General features: G+C 37.7%; 1 protein-coding gene across 1 annotated transcript in view; it reads left to right on the top strand.

The window, feature by feature from the left end:
* Nucleotides 1-16,010, top strand: part of EIF3E (eukaryotic translation initiation factor 3 subunit E) — a 52,455-nt gene extending 36,445 nt beyond the window's left edge. Inside the window, exons 11-13 of the mRNA XM_066379353.1 lie at nucleotides 14,022-14,124; nucleotides 14,607-14,741; nucleotides 15,789-16,010. Of these exons, the coding sequence (XP_066235450.1) occupies nucleotides 14,022-14,124; nucleotides 14,607-14,741; nucleotides 15,789-15,827 (277 nt within the window). The 3' untranslated portion in view covers nucleotides 15,828-16,010. The remainder of the gene's footprint in view (nucleotides 1-14,021; nucleotides 14,125-14,606; nucleotides 14,742-15,788) is intronic.
* The last annotated feature ends 2,625 nt before the right edge of the window (nucleotides 16,011-18,635 follow it).

Genomic DNA, 18,635 nt, shown 5'->3' with positions numbered 1-18,635 from the left:
TAGATTTTCTGTCTTCACGTAAAACTGAAATCAAAATCTCTGGGATCAGGGCTTGAGAATCTAGGTTTAAAGCTAAGCTTCCCAGGTGATTCTTTTGCATCCAGCCTTGGGAACCATTGCTCTAAATTAATGATTTGTAGTCTTAACCACACATAGAGATCAAGTAGGAAGTTTCAAAAAAAAAAGAAAAATAATGGATCACTGAACCCAAACTCTAAAAATGAAAACATTCTTTTAGGGAAGATCTTGGCATCTGCTTTTTCAAAACCTCGTTTTTTGCGGTACTTTTTTTATTTTTCCTTTGTACTTTTCTGAACTTGGAAACGGAGGCAGTCAGACAGACTCCCGCATGTGCCTGACTGGGATCCACCGAGCATGCCCATTAGGGGACAATGCTCTGCCCATCTGGGGCTTTGCTCTGCCGCAACCAGAGCCATTCTAGCGCCTGAGGCAGAGGCCATAGAGCCATCCTCAGCGCCTGGGCCAACTTTGCTCCAGTGGAGCCTCGCTGCGGGAGGGGAAGAGAGAGACAGAGAGGAAGGAGAGGGGGAGGGGTGGAGGAACAGATGGGCGCTTCTCCTGTGTGCCCTGGCCGGGAATCGAACCCGGGACTCCTGCACGCCAGGCCAACGCTCTACCACTGAGCCAACCGGCCAGGGCTGTGGTACTTTTTATTTTGGGATCATTAGAGATTCAGAGGCAGTTGTAAGAAGTAGAGATCCCCTGTGTTCTTCACAGTTTCCCCTAATGATAACATCTTACAAACCAGTATCACAACCGTTATATTAGTAGTGATACATTCAGATACAGAACATTTCTGTCACCATAAGGATCCCTTAGGTTGCTCTTTTATGGCCATACCACCACCCCAGTGCCACCTCTTCTTCACCTTTGGCAGCTACTCCTCTGTTACCCATTTCTGTTATTTTGTCTTTTCAGGAATGTGCAAATTTATGAAGAGGATAAATATACTATGTGTAATGCTGATGATTTAATTAGTTAATGTAACTAGCGCAGTTTTTCAAAAAGAAATATTTCAAATGTGAATGAACAGCTCTTCTAGCCAGGCATTGGGTAGATAAGACAGTAGGGAGCATACCCCGAGAGCTTAAAATCCAAAGGGAAAAAAAGATATTAAAGATAAAATTATAAACTATGGTAGATGTTTAAAAAAGTACAGTGTAATTAAAATGAAATGGACATAATTTCTATTTTGGAAAATCAGAGAAGTATTTGGAATAAAGAAGTTTCAGTGAACCCTAGTAACTGTAAATGGATTCTCTTTAAGTCCCAAAGTAGACTTATTTCAACACTATACTAATTATGACAAATAACTCCATTCATGAGTTTATGTTGGCCTATCACTGCCTCTAATTTGGTTATTTGATATTTGGGGTTTTTTTTAGCAGCAAAGAAGAGAAAGATTTGTTTCTGGCCTCCCTTCTTCTCCCAATGGACAAATTTCAAAAGCTGAATAGACTAGTGTTGTAAAACCCATAGTTGTTTATTAAACAACTCCTTCCTTTATGCTTTGGAACATTGGGTAGGTTTCCTGACTAAATGGCTGTGGGCATATGTGATAGTCATATCTTTATTAAAATGCATATTAAGAATGTTTTTATCAGTTTGTATACAACTCTATAGATTTGTAGGATAAGTTACTAATTTGTTTACCATAAAGTATGCAACATCTGTCAAAAAAGATTACTGTGGTGGGATTTAATTTAGTATAGCTGGATAGTTTATCAGATATGGTGTGTGTCTGAAATTTAAAAGCTGTTCTAGAATAATTCTTGGACCCGTTTTCAATTGTAGATAAAAACAAAGTATGGAAGTAATATTTTGAATGTGTATGATAAACATGTAGAGAATACATTAATGTAATTTCTCTATGGGGGTTAGTTTTGGCTTTTCACGAAAATACTGTATTTGTCAATTGCTCTTGCATATAAGTTATGAGGTCATTGTACTTTGCTTATTTTATTAACATTTTTTATCATAATTTTTTCTTAAAGTACCTATTACCACATAGCTTTTTATATTCATAATTATACTTTTCCATATTGGAGAGAAATAGAAAGGTGCACTTCAGATGCAGATAAAATAGTTTCAAAAGCCATTATTTCATTTCTTTGTTAACTATAAAATAATACTCTTATTTTTTACTGACATTTTAGAAAATTTAGTGAAAAATCTTAAATTACCCCACAACATTTGTCATTTCTCAGTTTTTTCCTGTTTTCTTTCTCCTAATCTTACAGTTAAACACAGTGTACATTTAACGGTTATTCTTTAATTAGTTGCCATAGCATAAGGCTGTAGTACTTTGGATATGCTGCATAGTGGCAACAGTCTTCTGAGAAATGCAGGCCAGAAGTGTCCTCGCTTTATGCTAAGGCCAATACATTGTGCTTATCGAATAAAATTTGAAAAGCCAGGTTATTTAAAGATATAATTAATAAACATGTGAAATACTAGAACCCAGATCCTTGTCTGTTAAATACATGGGCGTGGGGAGACTGTGGGAAGGGAGACTGTCTAAAAGATTAGCCATTGTAAACCTGATGGAAAATCTACCTAGAGTTGATGAAAACCTAATTGGTTCTTTAGTTTTAGTTTCATAAATCTTATGTTCTTAGGTGGGACCACTGGTCTTAATTACTGCCCAGAACAAGAAAAGCATCTTGTTTTGTGCTAGAGGCATGAACATGTTTAATTAATGAGATTGAACAAAGGCTGAAGTACTTATTTTTACTATGTCTGTTGAAATAGCACTTCGGATTCGTGTTCCCCTCCTCCCCCCAAGAATAATTTACATTGCTTTGTAGTCAAAGTTATTAATCTTTTATAGTGCTAGATTTTGTTTTATTTAAAAGTTCTGTCTTACAATATGTTTATATACTACTTGCCTATGTTTTCTTCTAGGACCTTTATGACTTTCTTTTCCCTCTCCCTCTCCCCCTCTCCCCCTCCCCTTCTCCCTTCCCCTCTCCCTCCCTCTCTCCCCTCATCCCTCTTCCTCTCCTCCCCCATCCCTCTCCCCCTCTCCCTCCCTTTTTAGGTGAGAGGAGGGGAAATAGTGAGGGAAACTCACATATACATTCTACCAGGATCTGTCTGGCAACCCCATCTGGGGCTGATGCCTGTATACCAAGCTCTTTTTAGTGCCTAAGGTTGATGTGCTCCAACATAGCTATTCTTTTCACCTGGGGCCATGCTCAAACCAATTGAGCCACTGGCTGCAGGAGAGGAAGGGGGAGGGTGGAGGAAGAAGCAGGTGGTTGCTTTTCCTCTGTGCCCTGACTGGGGATAGAACCTGGGACATCCATATGCTCTATCCACTGAGCCACTTGCTAAGGCCGGCTTTCTTTCTTTGATGTAAAGCCATCTAGGTTTTTTTTTTGGGAATAGACAGTAAGACCATTTATCTTTTTTCCCTAAACGGCTAGCCAGCATGACTTACTGAAAAACTATCTTTTCTCCCACTGGTCTGAAAAGCTATTCATCACATTTTAAATTCTCATTTGTATATAGGACCTTTTCTGAACTCTTTAATCTTTTATAATTGTTTGTTGACTCTAAAACCAGCACCAGATTTTTTCTAATAAGCTAGATTTGTAATGTGTTTTAGTATTCTGTATTTGTTTTACCTGGAGTTGATAATTGCTGTTTTCCCCCCCACTTTTGTTTTTCTTAATGTCTTTATTATTAATTCTACTTTATACTCTACCAGTTTATAAATCTCTTCTCAAGATTATTTTATCAGTTTTATCTTCCTGAAAACTATGTGGACTTGTCGATCTCTGTCCTGGAGAGTTTTTGTCTCCCTTCGTCATGTATTTGTCCTGGAGATTCCTGGGCCTGTCTGCGTTAGGGAGCTCCTGTGTCCTGGACATTATTGTGTCTTCCTCTTTCTTGGTTTACTATCATATTTTGGTATAGCATATCCTTCAATAACTTTATAAGGAAGAGTGCTTTAGAGGTAAAATTTTTCATGTCCAGAAATGTCTATTTTATGCTAATACTTTAATAATGTATTGCAAGGTATGGTACTCTAGGTTGAAAACTACTTTATTCCAGAATTTTGGAGACATTGTTCTGTTGCAGCTATTTTAAACTCTTTTATCTCATGGCACACATAAACTAATACTAAAATTCTGCAGCACTCCAGAAAAAAAAAATACTATATTTTTTTGCATATCTGACAAAAAAAAGTTAAAATTTTCATTTATTGACACTGGATGGCTATTATGTTGGCTGTTATTTTTTTATTTGACAGTATAACGGAAAAGAAGACAGTGCCCCTAATTGAATATACAACTCACAAAAATTAGGGGATATTTTAAAATGAATATGAAGCAATTAAAAAAAGCATTTGACTTTTTTATTAAACAAGAACATCAGAAAAGCAAATGACAAGTCAGAAAAAGCTGTTTGATTATGCAAATGAGATGCAAACTCAGTTATTGTGATTGAGTAGCAAGTGACATATTGGTGGGGGTGAACAGAAGCATGTCAAACTGGACGAGAGTGCACACATGGACTGTTCATTAGGGTGTATGGTCACCCAAGACTGCCAGAACACACTAACAGCGTTGGGGCATGGACAGGATCAGACTGTCCAGCAGTTCTTGTGGGATCCTCTGCCACTCTTGCTCCAGGAAAACTTGCAGCTCAAGAAGCATTGTGGGAGGCATTGAACGGTTTGCCAGACATCTCCCCAGTGCATCCCAAGCATGTTCAATGGAATTCAAGTTTAGAGAACATGGACGCCAGTCCATGTGTTCGATTCCTGCCTCCTGAAGCATGTTGTTGACGAGATGAGCACGGTGGGGCCTTGCATTATCATCCATGAAAAGAAAGTTGTTTCCAACTGCTTCAGCACAGGGTACCACTATAGGGTGCAGGACCTCATCTCGATATCTGACAGCAGTCAGTGATCCATTTCTGATGACGTGGAGGTTGGTAGGACCCCCAATTCTGAAGCCAGCCCACACCATGATTCCACCACCACCAAAGGAGTCCCTTTCTCGCGTGAAACGTGGATTCTCACGTGTTCCTCGTTCACACCAAATCAGGACATGATGATTATCAGGCTGCAGACTGAACTGTGACTCATCAGAGAAGAGGACTGTTGACCACTCATTATGGGTCCGCTCATCAGCCCACCTTCTATGGGTTCTACAGTGTTCAGCAGATAACGGAATGCATACCATTGGTCATCGGGCATGCAGTCTAACACGATGGAGTTGATTTCGTATGGTCTGGGTGCATATCTGTCGTCCACTGCAGTTGGGTTGTCCCCAACCCGCGGGCTGCAGACCGGTACCAGTCCGTGGGCCATTTGGTACCGGTCCACAGAGAAAAAATAAGTAACTTACATTATTTCCATTTTATTTATATTTAAGTCTGAACGATGTTTTATTTTTTAAAAATGACCAGATTTCCTCTGTTACATTCGTCTAAGACTCACTCTTGACGCTCGTCTTGGTCACATGATACATTTATCCGTCCCACCCTAAAGGCCGGTCCATGAAAATATTTTCTGACATTAAACTGGTCCCTGGCCCAAAAAAGGTTGGGGACCACTGGTCTACTGGCAGCAAGAAACTGTCTGCGCAGCTCTGTTGCATTGCTGCACTGTTCCTTTCTGCCAATAAGGTCAAGTGTAGCGGTCATCTCTTGCTGTTGTGGCATATGGGTGACCCTTCCCTCGTCTTTTTTGTGTTGGGCCAGTCTCTTGAAAGCAATTCCACAGTCTACTAATCACGCTTTGGGATGTTCTAAGTGTTGTTGCCACTGTCATCTGTGTTTAATCAGCTTCAAGACGCCCTATGGCTCTCCAGGCTTCGCATTTGGGCCAATCGTGTGGCAGGGGCGTTGCAAAGGCTGAGAAATTGCAGGATGTGCACTTTCAAGATCAGGGAACCTGCAGGTACTCCAGTACTCTCAGCCTTTTGTACAGTGCATTTTCACCAATGAAATAAAAGTTGGTTTTGCATCCATTTGCATAATCAAAGTTTTCTTTGACTTGTCCTTGCATTTCTGATGTTCTTGTTTCACACACAAAAAAAAATGAAGTGCTTTTTTTTCTATCTCTTAATATTCATTTTGTAATATTCCCTAATTTCTGTGAGCAGTACATTACATCCCATGACTTATTTTATAACTGAAAGTATATATCTTTTGACCCATTTCTCCCAACCCACAACCCCACCTTTGGCAACTACCATCTGTTCTCTGTATCTGTGAGCTTTGCGGGGGTTTTTTTGTTTGTTTGTTTCTATTAGATTCACGTATAAGTGAGATCATATGCTACTTTTTTTTTCCTGTTTGACTTATTTCATGTGGCATAATATGTTCAAGATCCATCCATGTTGCAATTGGAATGATTTTATTGTTTTATTGCTGAACTATAATTATGTGTGTGTGTGTGAGTATCTATCTCATATTTTCTTCATACACTCATCTTTCTGTGAGCACTTAGGTTGCTTGTCTTGGTTATTGTATAGTGCTACAGTGAACATGGGTGTGTGTTTATTTTTCCATGTTAGTGTTTTTGTTTCTGCAGAATTGTTGGATCATATGGTAGTTCAATTTTTTAGTTTTTTAAGGAATCTCCATACTGTTTTCCATAGTGGTTGCACCAATTTCACTTTCCACCAAGAGTGCATAGGATTTCCTTTTATCCCAATTCTTGTGAACACTTATTTCTTATCTTTTTGATAATAGCCATTCTAACAGGTGTGAGGTACTATCTTGTAGTTTTGATTGACATTTATTTCGTTGATGATTAGTGATGTTGAGCACCTTTTCTTCTTTCTTCTAGCTGTATGTCTGTCTTTGAAAAAATATCTGTTCAAATCCTGTGCCCGGTTTTTTTGTTTGTTTGTTTGTTTGTTTTGCCAAAGAAGAATAATGATGTGGAAATGTTCTCAACATGTTAAATGACAAAAGTAATGAAACAGTGGAGGCCGAGAGCATCCCCAGGCCTGACTTAAGCTGTGCCCGTTTTTAATCAGATCATTTGCTTGTGTTAACTTCTTAGTTATATGATTTGTAATATTTTTCTTCTCCCATTTGGGTTGTCTTTTCTCTGCTGCAGCTCTATATTCTGTTTCATTGTATCTGTTTTTAGTGGCAATTTGATATGTTTTGATGACTATAGCTTTATAATATAGTCTGAAATCGGGGAGCATGATGCCTTTAACTTCGTTCGTCTTAGGATTGTTTTGAAAGTTTGGGGTCTTTTATTCTGTATGTATTTATTTAACGTATTCACTATCATGTTGTATTGCTTGAGGAGAGAGCTAGTCAACTAAAGGATGTATGTATAAGTGATTTACACAAAATAATTTACATGTCTACTTAACTGCCAATAGATGAGGTTGAGATTTTTAATGTAATATAATTTGAAAATTATTTTTGTATTTGAAATCCAGATTGAATTAGATATTAGATATGTTTCTCGGAAATTCTGCATTTTAATACGTCTTGTAGTTATTGATAGGATTATTTTAAAAAACAAGATAAGCATTGTGTAGAATAGCTTAATACAACTTTTTATAAGCTTTACTAGGATACTGCATTTTTATTTTTAAATCTTAACAGTTTCTGCATAAAATCAGAATGTAAGAGAATTTGAGGATTTTTTCCCTATTATTTAATTTCTTTTACTGTATGCATTTTTCTGTTACCTAAGAAACTGCTCTATTGCCACACTCTTTAATTCATTCTCATAGTGATTGGTAGCCTAGATAATCTGAAATACCACTACTAACTTATTAGTAATTTTGGGACCTTATTTTAAGTTTTCTTTGACTTGAGTCAATGAGTAAAGGCTCAAGAAACAATGCAAAACACTTAAGTCCCCAAAGTTGGATTAAGGGTCAGAGCACATAGACATTTATGGTTGCCAAATTGCCCCAGCATGTTGAAATACGAGATTTAGAATATGGATGTAAAGAAAGAGAAGGGATGGAAAATTCTAAGTGGAGTTATACAGAATAGAATTTTCTTTATCTTAAAATTCAATGTTCAATATTTCCTTAGATAAGCTGTTCCTAAACCTCCAGACTAGAACTGGTAAACCCTTTGCATTTCACATACCTCCTTCCAGTTCTTCATTACACTTAAAATAGTTTGTATATTTGAAGGATTACATGATTGTTCCCCTACTCCGCAACCCCCAGCTTAAACTTTATAGAGGTGAGGAACACATTACATTTTGTCACTAGCATCTAACAAAGTTCGTATTTTGTTGAATAAATAACAGAGAAGGAAGAGAAATGGTTTGGCTGGCGTATGGTATTTATGAAGAATAATGGGAGGTTTGATAGTTAGATTATAGTTAAACTGTAGATAACCATGAATGAGAATATTAGAAGTTTGCATTTTATTCTTTTGGTAGAAGGAGTATTAAAGTTTTGAAAGGTATTAGAATAAACTGGTTAATTGGGTTTTAGGACTTACAACAATGTAAAATAGGATTAAGGAGAAACTCAAGAGGTAGATTAGTTGGAAAACCAGTAAACAGTAATGGATTCTGAACTAGGGTAGTGATTAGAGTAGGAACCAACCAGTAAATACTTATTCATTGCCTCTTGTGTACTGGACATTGTACTAATTGCTAACTGTATAGCAGTGGACAAGGAAGCCATGCTGCATGCTCTTGGGTTACATACATATACAGTCTATCATGAAAGCAAATACTCAACAAAACAGCTACAGCTGTTATGAATGCTATGAAAAAATGGGGGCTATGAAAGCATCAGACATATGTTGTGTTTGGGAGAGGTGTCTTGGAAGGCTTGTGAGAGTGCTGGTTTTAGGTAGAGAAAAAGGTGGAAGAAGTCAGAAGGCACAGCAAAAGCAAAGGCCCTAAGGTGGTTTAAAACATGGCATATTTAATGAACGGGAGGGTTTAGTATGGATGGTGGAGAGGAAAGTTGATAAAGATGAGAGTAGACTGGTAAGGAACTTGCCTAAGAGGCAGTGGTTAAAGAGATCATTGAAAGGACTTTTCAACTGGATATGCACAGCAAGAAGAGAAATTCGATAACCTATGATTCAAAGCTGAATGTTCCATTATAATTTTAGTTACATAAAACAGCCTTCATAAACAGGTCTTATATGACAGTATTTTATAATGTTCATAATGCCAACTACTCATAATTAGTCAGTTATTGGGAATAATGTTTCTTTATTATTATTTTTTTTTTGCAAGAGAATGAGAGGGGGGAGAAGCATCAACTCATTCCACTTAGTTGTGCCATTGATTGCTTCTCATATGTGTCCTGACCTGGGCTCGAACTGGTCACCTTGGCGCTCTGGGACTGTCCACTACTATGCCAGTGGCCAGAGCCAAGTTTTTAAAATACAGAATATAAAGATCTAGATCTGAATTTTAATGTATTTAGTGCAAATTGTTTTATTTGTGCTTTTCAGAGTAAAATGGCCTTGGACTCACTTAAAGATTTGTATTGATATTTTGGGGGATGTAGGAGGCATACAAAAGATAAACTGGTATTAGAGGTGATAAAAATGGGTATGTTTCAGGAAATCTGTTCTTTACCTTTGGAGTAGAAGCTTCAGGTAAAAGTGTCAGACACTGGCTTACCTTAACAATGCAAAAGTGAGTGAAATGTGCATATCTCTAAAATAACTCAGGAACCAGCAGGAAGCACAGGGATTTTATTGGGAAACCACTGGAAACAACAGATGCAGGAATTTTTCCTAGTCAGTTTAAAAATGCCTGCTTGTTTAAGTAAAAGGACATACTTCCCTGTTTTCATTCATTCATTCATTATTTATTTTTAAATTCCCAATTTTTTGTAGCTTAAATAAAATGAGGTTTAAAGAACCATGATTGTAAAGCCAGTAGTCGCAGCCACCATCAGAGCTGTCTGGCCCATGCAGGGTTGCATTTGATTCAGACAGACGGTAATGAAACCAAAGAGCCAAGAACTGGTGGGCCATTACCTTTAATCCTAGCTCGCACACAGTGGGCAAGAAAATACACACAGTGGGAAAACACTTCCCTTTCCATTCAGGGCTCCCAAAGCCACTGACTTATCCGAGTATTCCTAGAGTCAAAGGTTTATACCTCACCAACCTTATTCACCTCTGTTCCCCATCTCCTTCTCTCTGCACAAACTGGCCTCTCCTTCAGCACTCTGCTGTCTTGGCTGCTTCTCCTCTCCTCCACGTGGCCTTTCTCTGCTCTCCTCTAGCATGGGCTCCTCTGCCCCATTTTATACTGTAGAAATCAAAACCTTTAATCCATATAAAAACAAGGAAGTCTCTGATACAAAGTCACTTATCTGAGGCATAATGGGATTCCTCATGCGAGTGCACCACCCCCTATCATGCAACAGTCAAGGGTGTGGGGAAAAACTTAGTCTTAAAACTAAGCCTTGGCCCTGGCTGATTGGCTCAGTGGTAGAGCGTCGGCCTGGCGTGCAGGGGTCCTGGGTTCGATTCCCAGCCGGGGCACACAGAAGCGCCCATCTGCTTCTCCACCCCTCCCTCTTTCCTTCCTCTCTGTCTCTCTCTTCCCCTCCCGCAGCCAAGGTTCCATTGGAGCTGAGGGTGGCTCTATGGCCTCTGCCTCAGGCGCTAGAATGGCTCTGGTTGCAACAGAGGCCCCAGATGGGCAGAGAGCATCGCCCCCTTGTGGGCGTGCCGGGTGGATTCCCGGTTGGGCACATGCGGGAGTCTGTCTGACTGCCTCCCCGTTTCCAACTTCAGAAAAATACACACACAAAAAAAGAAAAGTAAGCCTTAGGCTATAACAACCCTGCCTGCTTACAGCCTGTCCCCCACACCCAATGCAAACTGTAAGCGAGCAAACATATATCATATTTACAAACTTATTTGACTAACAATATATAGTAAACTGAAATCTGCCCATGAAATTGAAGTAATAGTCATAGATTAATTATTTATGTTTGCTGAGAATGTGTACTTAAAAAATTGGTCATGAAAACAAAATTTTGACATATCAAAACCCTTTTTATCCAATATACAAAATAGGGAAGTCTCTGATACAAAGCCCACCCCACATCAAAAAGGGTGGGAAAGGCTTAGTCCTAAAACCAAGCCCCAGGCTACAAGGATCCTGCCTGCCCACAGCCCGCCCCCAACACACATTAATATAATTATGCCCATTTGAAGCATAAGGGCAACTAATATCATTACCTGGGAGACGGACTTCCACGGGGGCAGCGCCATCTTTAACAAAGTGAGCATAATATATTTTATCTGCCCAACAACATATAAATCAGGGAATTTAATGGTTGAGTTGGCTCATACTTACTATAATGTTTTTAATTCCAAGCATATTTTAAGGATACATTTTTAATGATTATGTCTTCTAAGGTTTAGTTTATAATTTAATTTGTAATTTTATTGATAGCCTAACTTAACTTTGACATTCTGAATGAAATTCTATTAATTCTTTGTTAATAAATTTATAAAATGGGGGTAGCACAGTGTTAGGCAAATGAGTTTGTAAAATTTAAATTTGGGGGGAGTTTGTCCACTTTTATTGTTAAAAAATGGTGCTGGGCAGCTAAAGATGTGTGCTTGCCTTCAGAGAAGGGCCCTTGATTGCAAATTATGGATTACATTCCTGCTTGGGAGGGGCCATTGTTTTGCTGATGTTTGCTGGAGGGAGGGGTCTTTGTGGGCCCAGGCAGTTTTACAGAGAGAGCAGAGAGAACATAGAGTGCTGAAGTAGAAGCCAGTTTGTTCAGAGAGAGATGTGCAGATGGGGAACCTGAGCTGAGGGCCTTGCGAGCTCCACTGAGACTGGTGGGGCCTTTGATTCCAGGAGAAACCAGAGAACATTCTCCTGGTTTTGGAAACAGAGAATGTGTCAGCCCTGAATGAAAGGGAAGCAGTTTCCCTGTGTGTTTGCTCCTCACCCGATGCGAGACTTTAATAAACGGAATGGCCCACTGTAAAGCCAGAAGCCACGGCCAGGGCCACTATCACAGCAGCCCGGCTCACGCAGGTTCGCATTGGATTCGGACAGTCGGTAAAGAAACAACGGAGCCACAAACTGGTGGGCCATAGTTTTTATTTCTAGCTTGCACCTGGCAGGCAAGTAAAAACACACACTGAGCTCCAAAACCCACTCACATTCAGTGCTCACAAAGCCACTGACTTAACCAAGTTTCCTAGAATCAAAGGTTTCTAGCTCACCAACCTTATTCTCCTCAGTTCCCCATCTCCTTCCTTATCCCAGATACAAACTCTACACAAACTGGCATCTCACTCAGCACTCTGCCATCTTAGCTGCTTCTCCTGGCCTACTCCACGTGACCTCCTTCTGCTCTCTGCTCTGCTCTCTCCTCTAATGATAATCTCAGGAGCCAAGAGGGTAAACTCCTGTCCTGCCCCCATTTTATAGTGTAGATTCATAATCTTTAATCCAATATACAAAATAGGGAAGTCTCTACTACAAAGTCATTTCTCTGAGGCATGATTGGATTGTACCGCCCCACATCAAAAAGGGTAGGAAAGGCTTAATCCCAAAACCAAGCCCCAGGCTACAAGGATTCTGCCTGCCTTTAGAGACACACATTAATATCACCTGGGCGACGGCCTTCTTGTGGGCAGTGCCGTCTTTAACAAAGTGAGCATAATACATTTTATCTGCCCAACCCACCATTTATTGGCTCCACTGTTTCTTTACTGTCTGCCTAAATCCAATGAGAACCTACATGGCCACGAAAGTGACGCCCACAGGCCCTACGCACAGATTATTTTAGTTACAGAAAGGTATTTTTTATTAACTAGGTTAGTTATGTTTAGGTTGGGAGCTCTAGAATTACATAATTGTATGATTGCCAATATCTTGAATTTTTATATTTTAAAATTGAGAATGCTGTCAGATCAGGGATTTTCATGTATAATAAAGAATGATTTTGTTAGTGATATTCTAATTCTTTTCATCAAACCAGTAATAATATTACAAGGCCTGGCAAATTCAATCAATATCTTCAGTGAAAACAAGTGAAAGAGGGACAGTTAATGTTGTGTTTGAACACCCATATATGTATGTTTGTATACTGTATGCTCTTAAATACTATACATGCAAAAATACTCTGCCATCAGCCAACTGACTTACCTACTACCAAAGTGGTGCTTGCATTTAATTCTCTTAAATTAAGCCTAAAATGGCCTCTTTTTCAACCTGATCATAAAGTGAAAAAATAAAATGCATGTTGGTTGGTACCAGACTTTGGATCAGGTTCTTGGTGTCTGTCACCTTCCTCTCTTCTTCCCTTCTTTATGCTGTGTGTGTATGCACTTGGGCATGCCAGTTTTCTCTGAAATTCAGTGACCATTGAGGTTATATGATACACAGGCAGACCCTAGGTTACGAACAAGGTCGGATCTATAGGTTTGTTCCTAAGTTGAATGTGTATGTAAGCTGGAGCATTTACCTGTTATGTAACTCCGATGTTTGTCCTAGCATAGTATTTCTTTTATACCTTTCTGTCCATATAAATACTTAAACATTTTCAGACCTACAGTCTATGTTGTTTGTAACCTGGACTGCCTGTACAATTTTAGGTAATGCTCTCAGAATTTACAACACAAACATACACAGCAGCCTAAGTTTTAGTTATGTTTTTCAGTATATGATACTCCTTGTAGTAGGTTTAATATATATAATCATTATACGTTATAAAACATTTTCTCCCTTAGATTATTACTAGTTGAGCATCTGCAAGTCTAAGGAACTTTTCTAGAGGCTAGAAAGATTTCTGTAAATGCAGAATATGGGCCCTCCTCAAGAAATCTTACATTCTGGTTAGTGAAATGGTATAGGTAGAGCACAGTACAAGATAATCACAAAAAATGTGAACAATGCAGCTATTAAGAGTCATATCATTTAAGAGAAGGTAACCAATAAACACCTAAAAAATCTACAGTGTGGGTCAAAGACTATGTACTTGAAACTTAAGTTTTTAGACTCAGTTAATGTTGTGTTTTACTTTTTCCATTAGTATGTTGGCAGATAAACTGAACATGACTCCAGAAGAAGCTGAAAGGTGGATTGTAAATTTGATTAGAAATGCAAGACTGGATGCCAAGATTGATTCTAAATTAGTGAGTATTGTGTTAACTGTTCTGTATACTACAATAGATATCGGTTGCTGGTTATTTTATACTTTTTCTGAATATTTATTAGGACACTTTATTAAGAATTTGTTTTGTTTTAATGCATAATAGTTCTTTGAAGGCAACAGCAACCTCCTAATTTTTGTTACTGGGTAAATATAGCAATCTCTCTATAGTGCATAAAAATATACAAGAGCCTGACCTGTGGTGGTGCAGTGGATAAGTTGTCGACTTGGAGCACTGAGGTTGCTGGTTCGAAACCTTTGGCTTACCTGGTTAAGGCACATATGAGAAGCAACTATGAGTTGATGCTTCCTGCTCCTCTCCCCCTCTCCTCTCTCTCTAAAATCTATAAATCTTAAAAAAACCAAGTATACAATAGTCATGTACTGTTGTCATGTCATGCTTGTGACATCTGGGAAACCTGGTCATGAACATTACAGGATCAATTTCCCTGTGTCTTATTTTAGGGTCATGTGGTTATGGGTAACAATGCAGTATCACCCTATCAACAAGTGATTGAAAAGACCAAAAGCCTTTCTTTTAGAAGTCAGATGTTGGCGATGAATATTGAGAAGAAACTTAATCAGAACAGTAGGTCAGAGGTAAGAATCACACATTTTCAATTCTGTATGGGATTTAGCAATAATATAATGTAATTATTACATGGACTTAATTTGAGAACATACTAATATCAGTTGTTTCTGATTTCGAATTTCTGTTGGGTGTGAAAATTTTGTTTAAGAAATTATAAACGAAGAGAATTTTTCTTAGATGGGATTATATACATTCGTCAGGGAAGCTGAAAAAATTAAGTGTTCCTAGTTTATTATAACTTCCTTTTCCTTTTACTCTGTGTGTGACTTCATTAATTCATTTTCTCAGAGTTTTCAACACATCATTTTGATACTGGCAGATGATAACATATGTAGCTCTGTTTCAAGTGCTTTAAATTTGTATTTTTCTTTTAAATATAAAGGAACACTTCTGGAAAATGTTGATCTTATTATCTATTAGTGCTAATTTTTAAAAATTTGATTTTATCAGGTACATTTATTTAACTGTAAAAAAATTCCTCTTTTGATAGAAATCCTACATATTTGACATTAAAAGAACTTGCATGGCTTTGTCATTTTGCAATCCCAAACCACTTATAATGCTGTTTAGCCATTGTGTTTATGTGTAACTAGAGGATGGGAGGGTTTTTAGGAAGCAGCTGTGAAACATTCAAGGACCTCATTCATCCTTGGTTGGAATTTAGCAACAGGTTTGTGTCCTTAGAATAGTTTTTCAGTTTTAAAAGAGAAGGATGAATTAGGAAATTATTATCTATGCCTATTCCAACCTAGTCTAGAATAAATGAGCTTGAAATATTTACTTTTATATAATGGTTTTTGTATGCTTTAGGATCAATTCATATTGATTTTTGGTATAATATTTGTGATATTGTCGTTGTTATACTTTATAATTGGTCAAAATTATAAGATAGTATTTTGATGTGTGGAACATCTGACATTTAGTAGTAGTTACACAGGTTAAAATGTCAGAGCATTGTTTGGCAGGAATAGTGCTAAAAAGAATGCTTGTATTATTTTTTCTAAGATTTTTTCGGAAAGTACTTTCTTTTTAACCCTGTCTTTTGTATATTTTAGGCTCCTAACTGGGCAACTCAAGACTCTGGCTTCTACTGAAGAACTGCAAAAAAAGAGACCAAAAAACAAACAAAACAAAAAAAACTATAAAGGAAAGGTGAAATAAAAACCATTATATAAAGGGTTACATACATTTTTGAAACAATATATTGAGTATAGATTTTGATGAATTTGAATAAAATTGGCTGTTTCATTATCTGGTGAACTTCCTTGTGTATACAAGTGTGTGTGTGTTTTAAATTTATTTTGAAATAATTAAAGACTCAGGAAGTTGCAGAACTGGTACACAAAAGGCCCATGTATTGTTTTTATTTTATTTTTACTTTTTTAGAGAGAGAGAGAGACAGAGACAGGAAGGTAGAGAGATGAGAAGCATTAACTTTTTTCAGCACTTTAGTTGTTCATTTATTGCTTTCTCATATGCTCCTCAACGGGGGGGGGGGGGGGGGGGGGGGCTCCAGTGAATGGGGCCATGCATATCTATGATCCCGTACTCAAGCTGGTGACCCTGTGCTCAAGCTGGCGACTTCACGGTTTCAAACCTGGGTCCTCAGTGTCCCAGGTTGACACACTATCCACTGTGCCACCGCCTGGTCAGGCACTTTTAGAGAGACAGGAAGAGGATGGGGGAGAGAGAAACATTCATTTGTCATTCCACTTAGTATGCGTTCAATGGTCACTCCCCATGTGAGCCCTGGTGCACTGACCGGGAATCGAACCTGCAACCAAGGTATTTCAGGACAAGGCTCTAGCCCCTTGGTCAGCTAACTGTGGCTCACGAGCCACATGCGACTATGGCCACTTGAGTGTGGCTCTTCCACAAAATACCACGTGCAGGCACTACCTCAATAAGAAATGTACCTACCTATATAATTTTAAGCTTAAAAATATGTGGCTCTCAAAAGAAATTTCAGTCATTGTACTGTTGAGATTTGACTCTTGACTAATGAGTTTACTGACCAGTGCTCTAACTGATTGAGCTACCTGGCCAGGGCACCTTCACTTTTTATCTTAAGATGTTATATAGCTCAACTAAGTCACATTAATAGCAAAGATTTCTTGGTGATTACACAGACAGCAGTTAAAAGCAAGTCCAACAGTTATTTAATGGGCCTTAGAGAACTAGTAAAAACCCCAGAGAAGAATGATCGGAGGCTAATATTAATCACTGTGTGTTAGGCATTTTCACGTCTATATTTAATACTGAGGAATCCACAGTTGAGTACCTAGAAAAACTGAAATTTTGGTGCTAATATCTGTATATTGAGAAGAAACAGATGGTTTCTGAGATCATATCAAACAAATGTTGAGGCAAAGAATTGGGAACACTTTTCCAGTTATATTGCACTGCCCCTCCTTATATCATCATTACTTTATGAGTCTTTTTTAGGCTAAATTTAGAGTGGGATAAGGGATATATGTTTACTAAGTTGTAAATAAGGGTCTTGATCCATAATAATATTCAAGTCTCTGCACCATTATCTTCAAATGGAGTAAAGGGTATTATATTATTTTCCTGCCAGTATAACCATTGGATATAAGTGGCCCCACCAAAAAAACAAACAAAAAACAAAATAAAGCTGTAACATAACAAAACTTTGATGACTATTTATGATTTTTTCTATTTATTCTCTGCTCCTTAGGGTTATCCATTATACATAACTAATGTTCACTTTTTCTACCACTCTTTGCTTTTCACATAATGCTGCCCTTTGAAATTGAAAGATAATGCCACTATGAATTACTAGTATCAATCAGAAAAAGTCTATATAAAACTAATGGCCATTTTTGTACGTTACCAACATTTGTTCATCATTAAGAGGCCTTTCTGAAGTTTGCATAAAAACACATTACTTGGTTCTGGATTTAACCTTAAGTTTTGATAACAGGTAAAGTCTCAAACTGTTCCAGTAAATGTTGAGAGCATAAATTATGTACTGATTAGTTTTCTTTTTTGTGCTTTATATTTTTGTTTTCATTCAATAAATAGACCCTCCTATGTGTCAGCAGCTTTTTATAGGCTGTGCGAATGCATCAAAGAACAAGAGTTCTTGAACTGAACATTAAAGAGTTGTTTTTTTAAAAAAAGTTTTTATGCATTTATAAGCATTTGTGTTTATGCATTTTACAATAGGAAGTATACCAAAGAGTATATATATATTCAATTAAAGTAAAACCAATAATCCATTACCTTATATTTTCTACCAGCCCCTCAACTTAAGAAATACAATGGTTGGGCCTAGTAATTTTGAAGAGCTTGTGTACTTCTCACTAATCATATTTTCCTCTTTACTCCTGGAAGTAACCACTACCATAATTTTTGTATTCTTTTATTTGTATTTATTGTTTTATTCTAAATATATATTCCAAATGGAAATGTTTCGTTTTGCATGTTTTTGGCATGTATTTAGTTGAAATCGTACCTGATGCTCTTGTCTTGCTTTTCTCAACGCTGACATTCATCACATTGATTTGTTCATGATGGTGTATTTGGCTGTAGTTCATCCTTTTTCACTGCTTTGTAGTATTATTGTCTGATTATACCATAGTTCATTGAAGTGTTCATGAACAAAGAGTGTTACCATTTTCTTGCTTATCTGGAGTTTTTAGAACCAGCCTCATGATCATGTGATTACTTTTATTATGATTACAAACATGTATGGGTTTATTTCTATCATTTTATTATGAGCTTTCTACTTTTCCAATTTAGTTTTCCACCTTCTTATGGTTCCATTTTCTTCTACTACTAGTTAGATAGATAACCATTCTCCTTTTATTTTTATAGAGCTCACCCTAGAAAATTCAATATGTATGTTTTTAAGTTTTAAGATTTATCTGCCCCCAATA

Source organism: Saccopteryx leptura, chromosome 3 (assembly GCF_036850995.1).
Source record: "Saccopteryx leptura isolate mSacLep1 chromosome 3, mSacLep1_pri_phased_curated, whole genome shotgun sequence".
Taxonomy (NCBI): domain Eukaryota; kingdom Metazoa; phylum Chordata; class Mammalia; order Chiroptera; family Emballonuridae; genus Saccopteryx; species Saccopteryx leptura.
The sequence above is the reverse complement of the archived record's forward strand: the minus strand, read 5'-3'. Positions and strand labels throughout refer to the sequence as shown.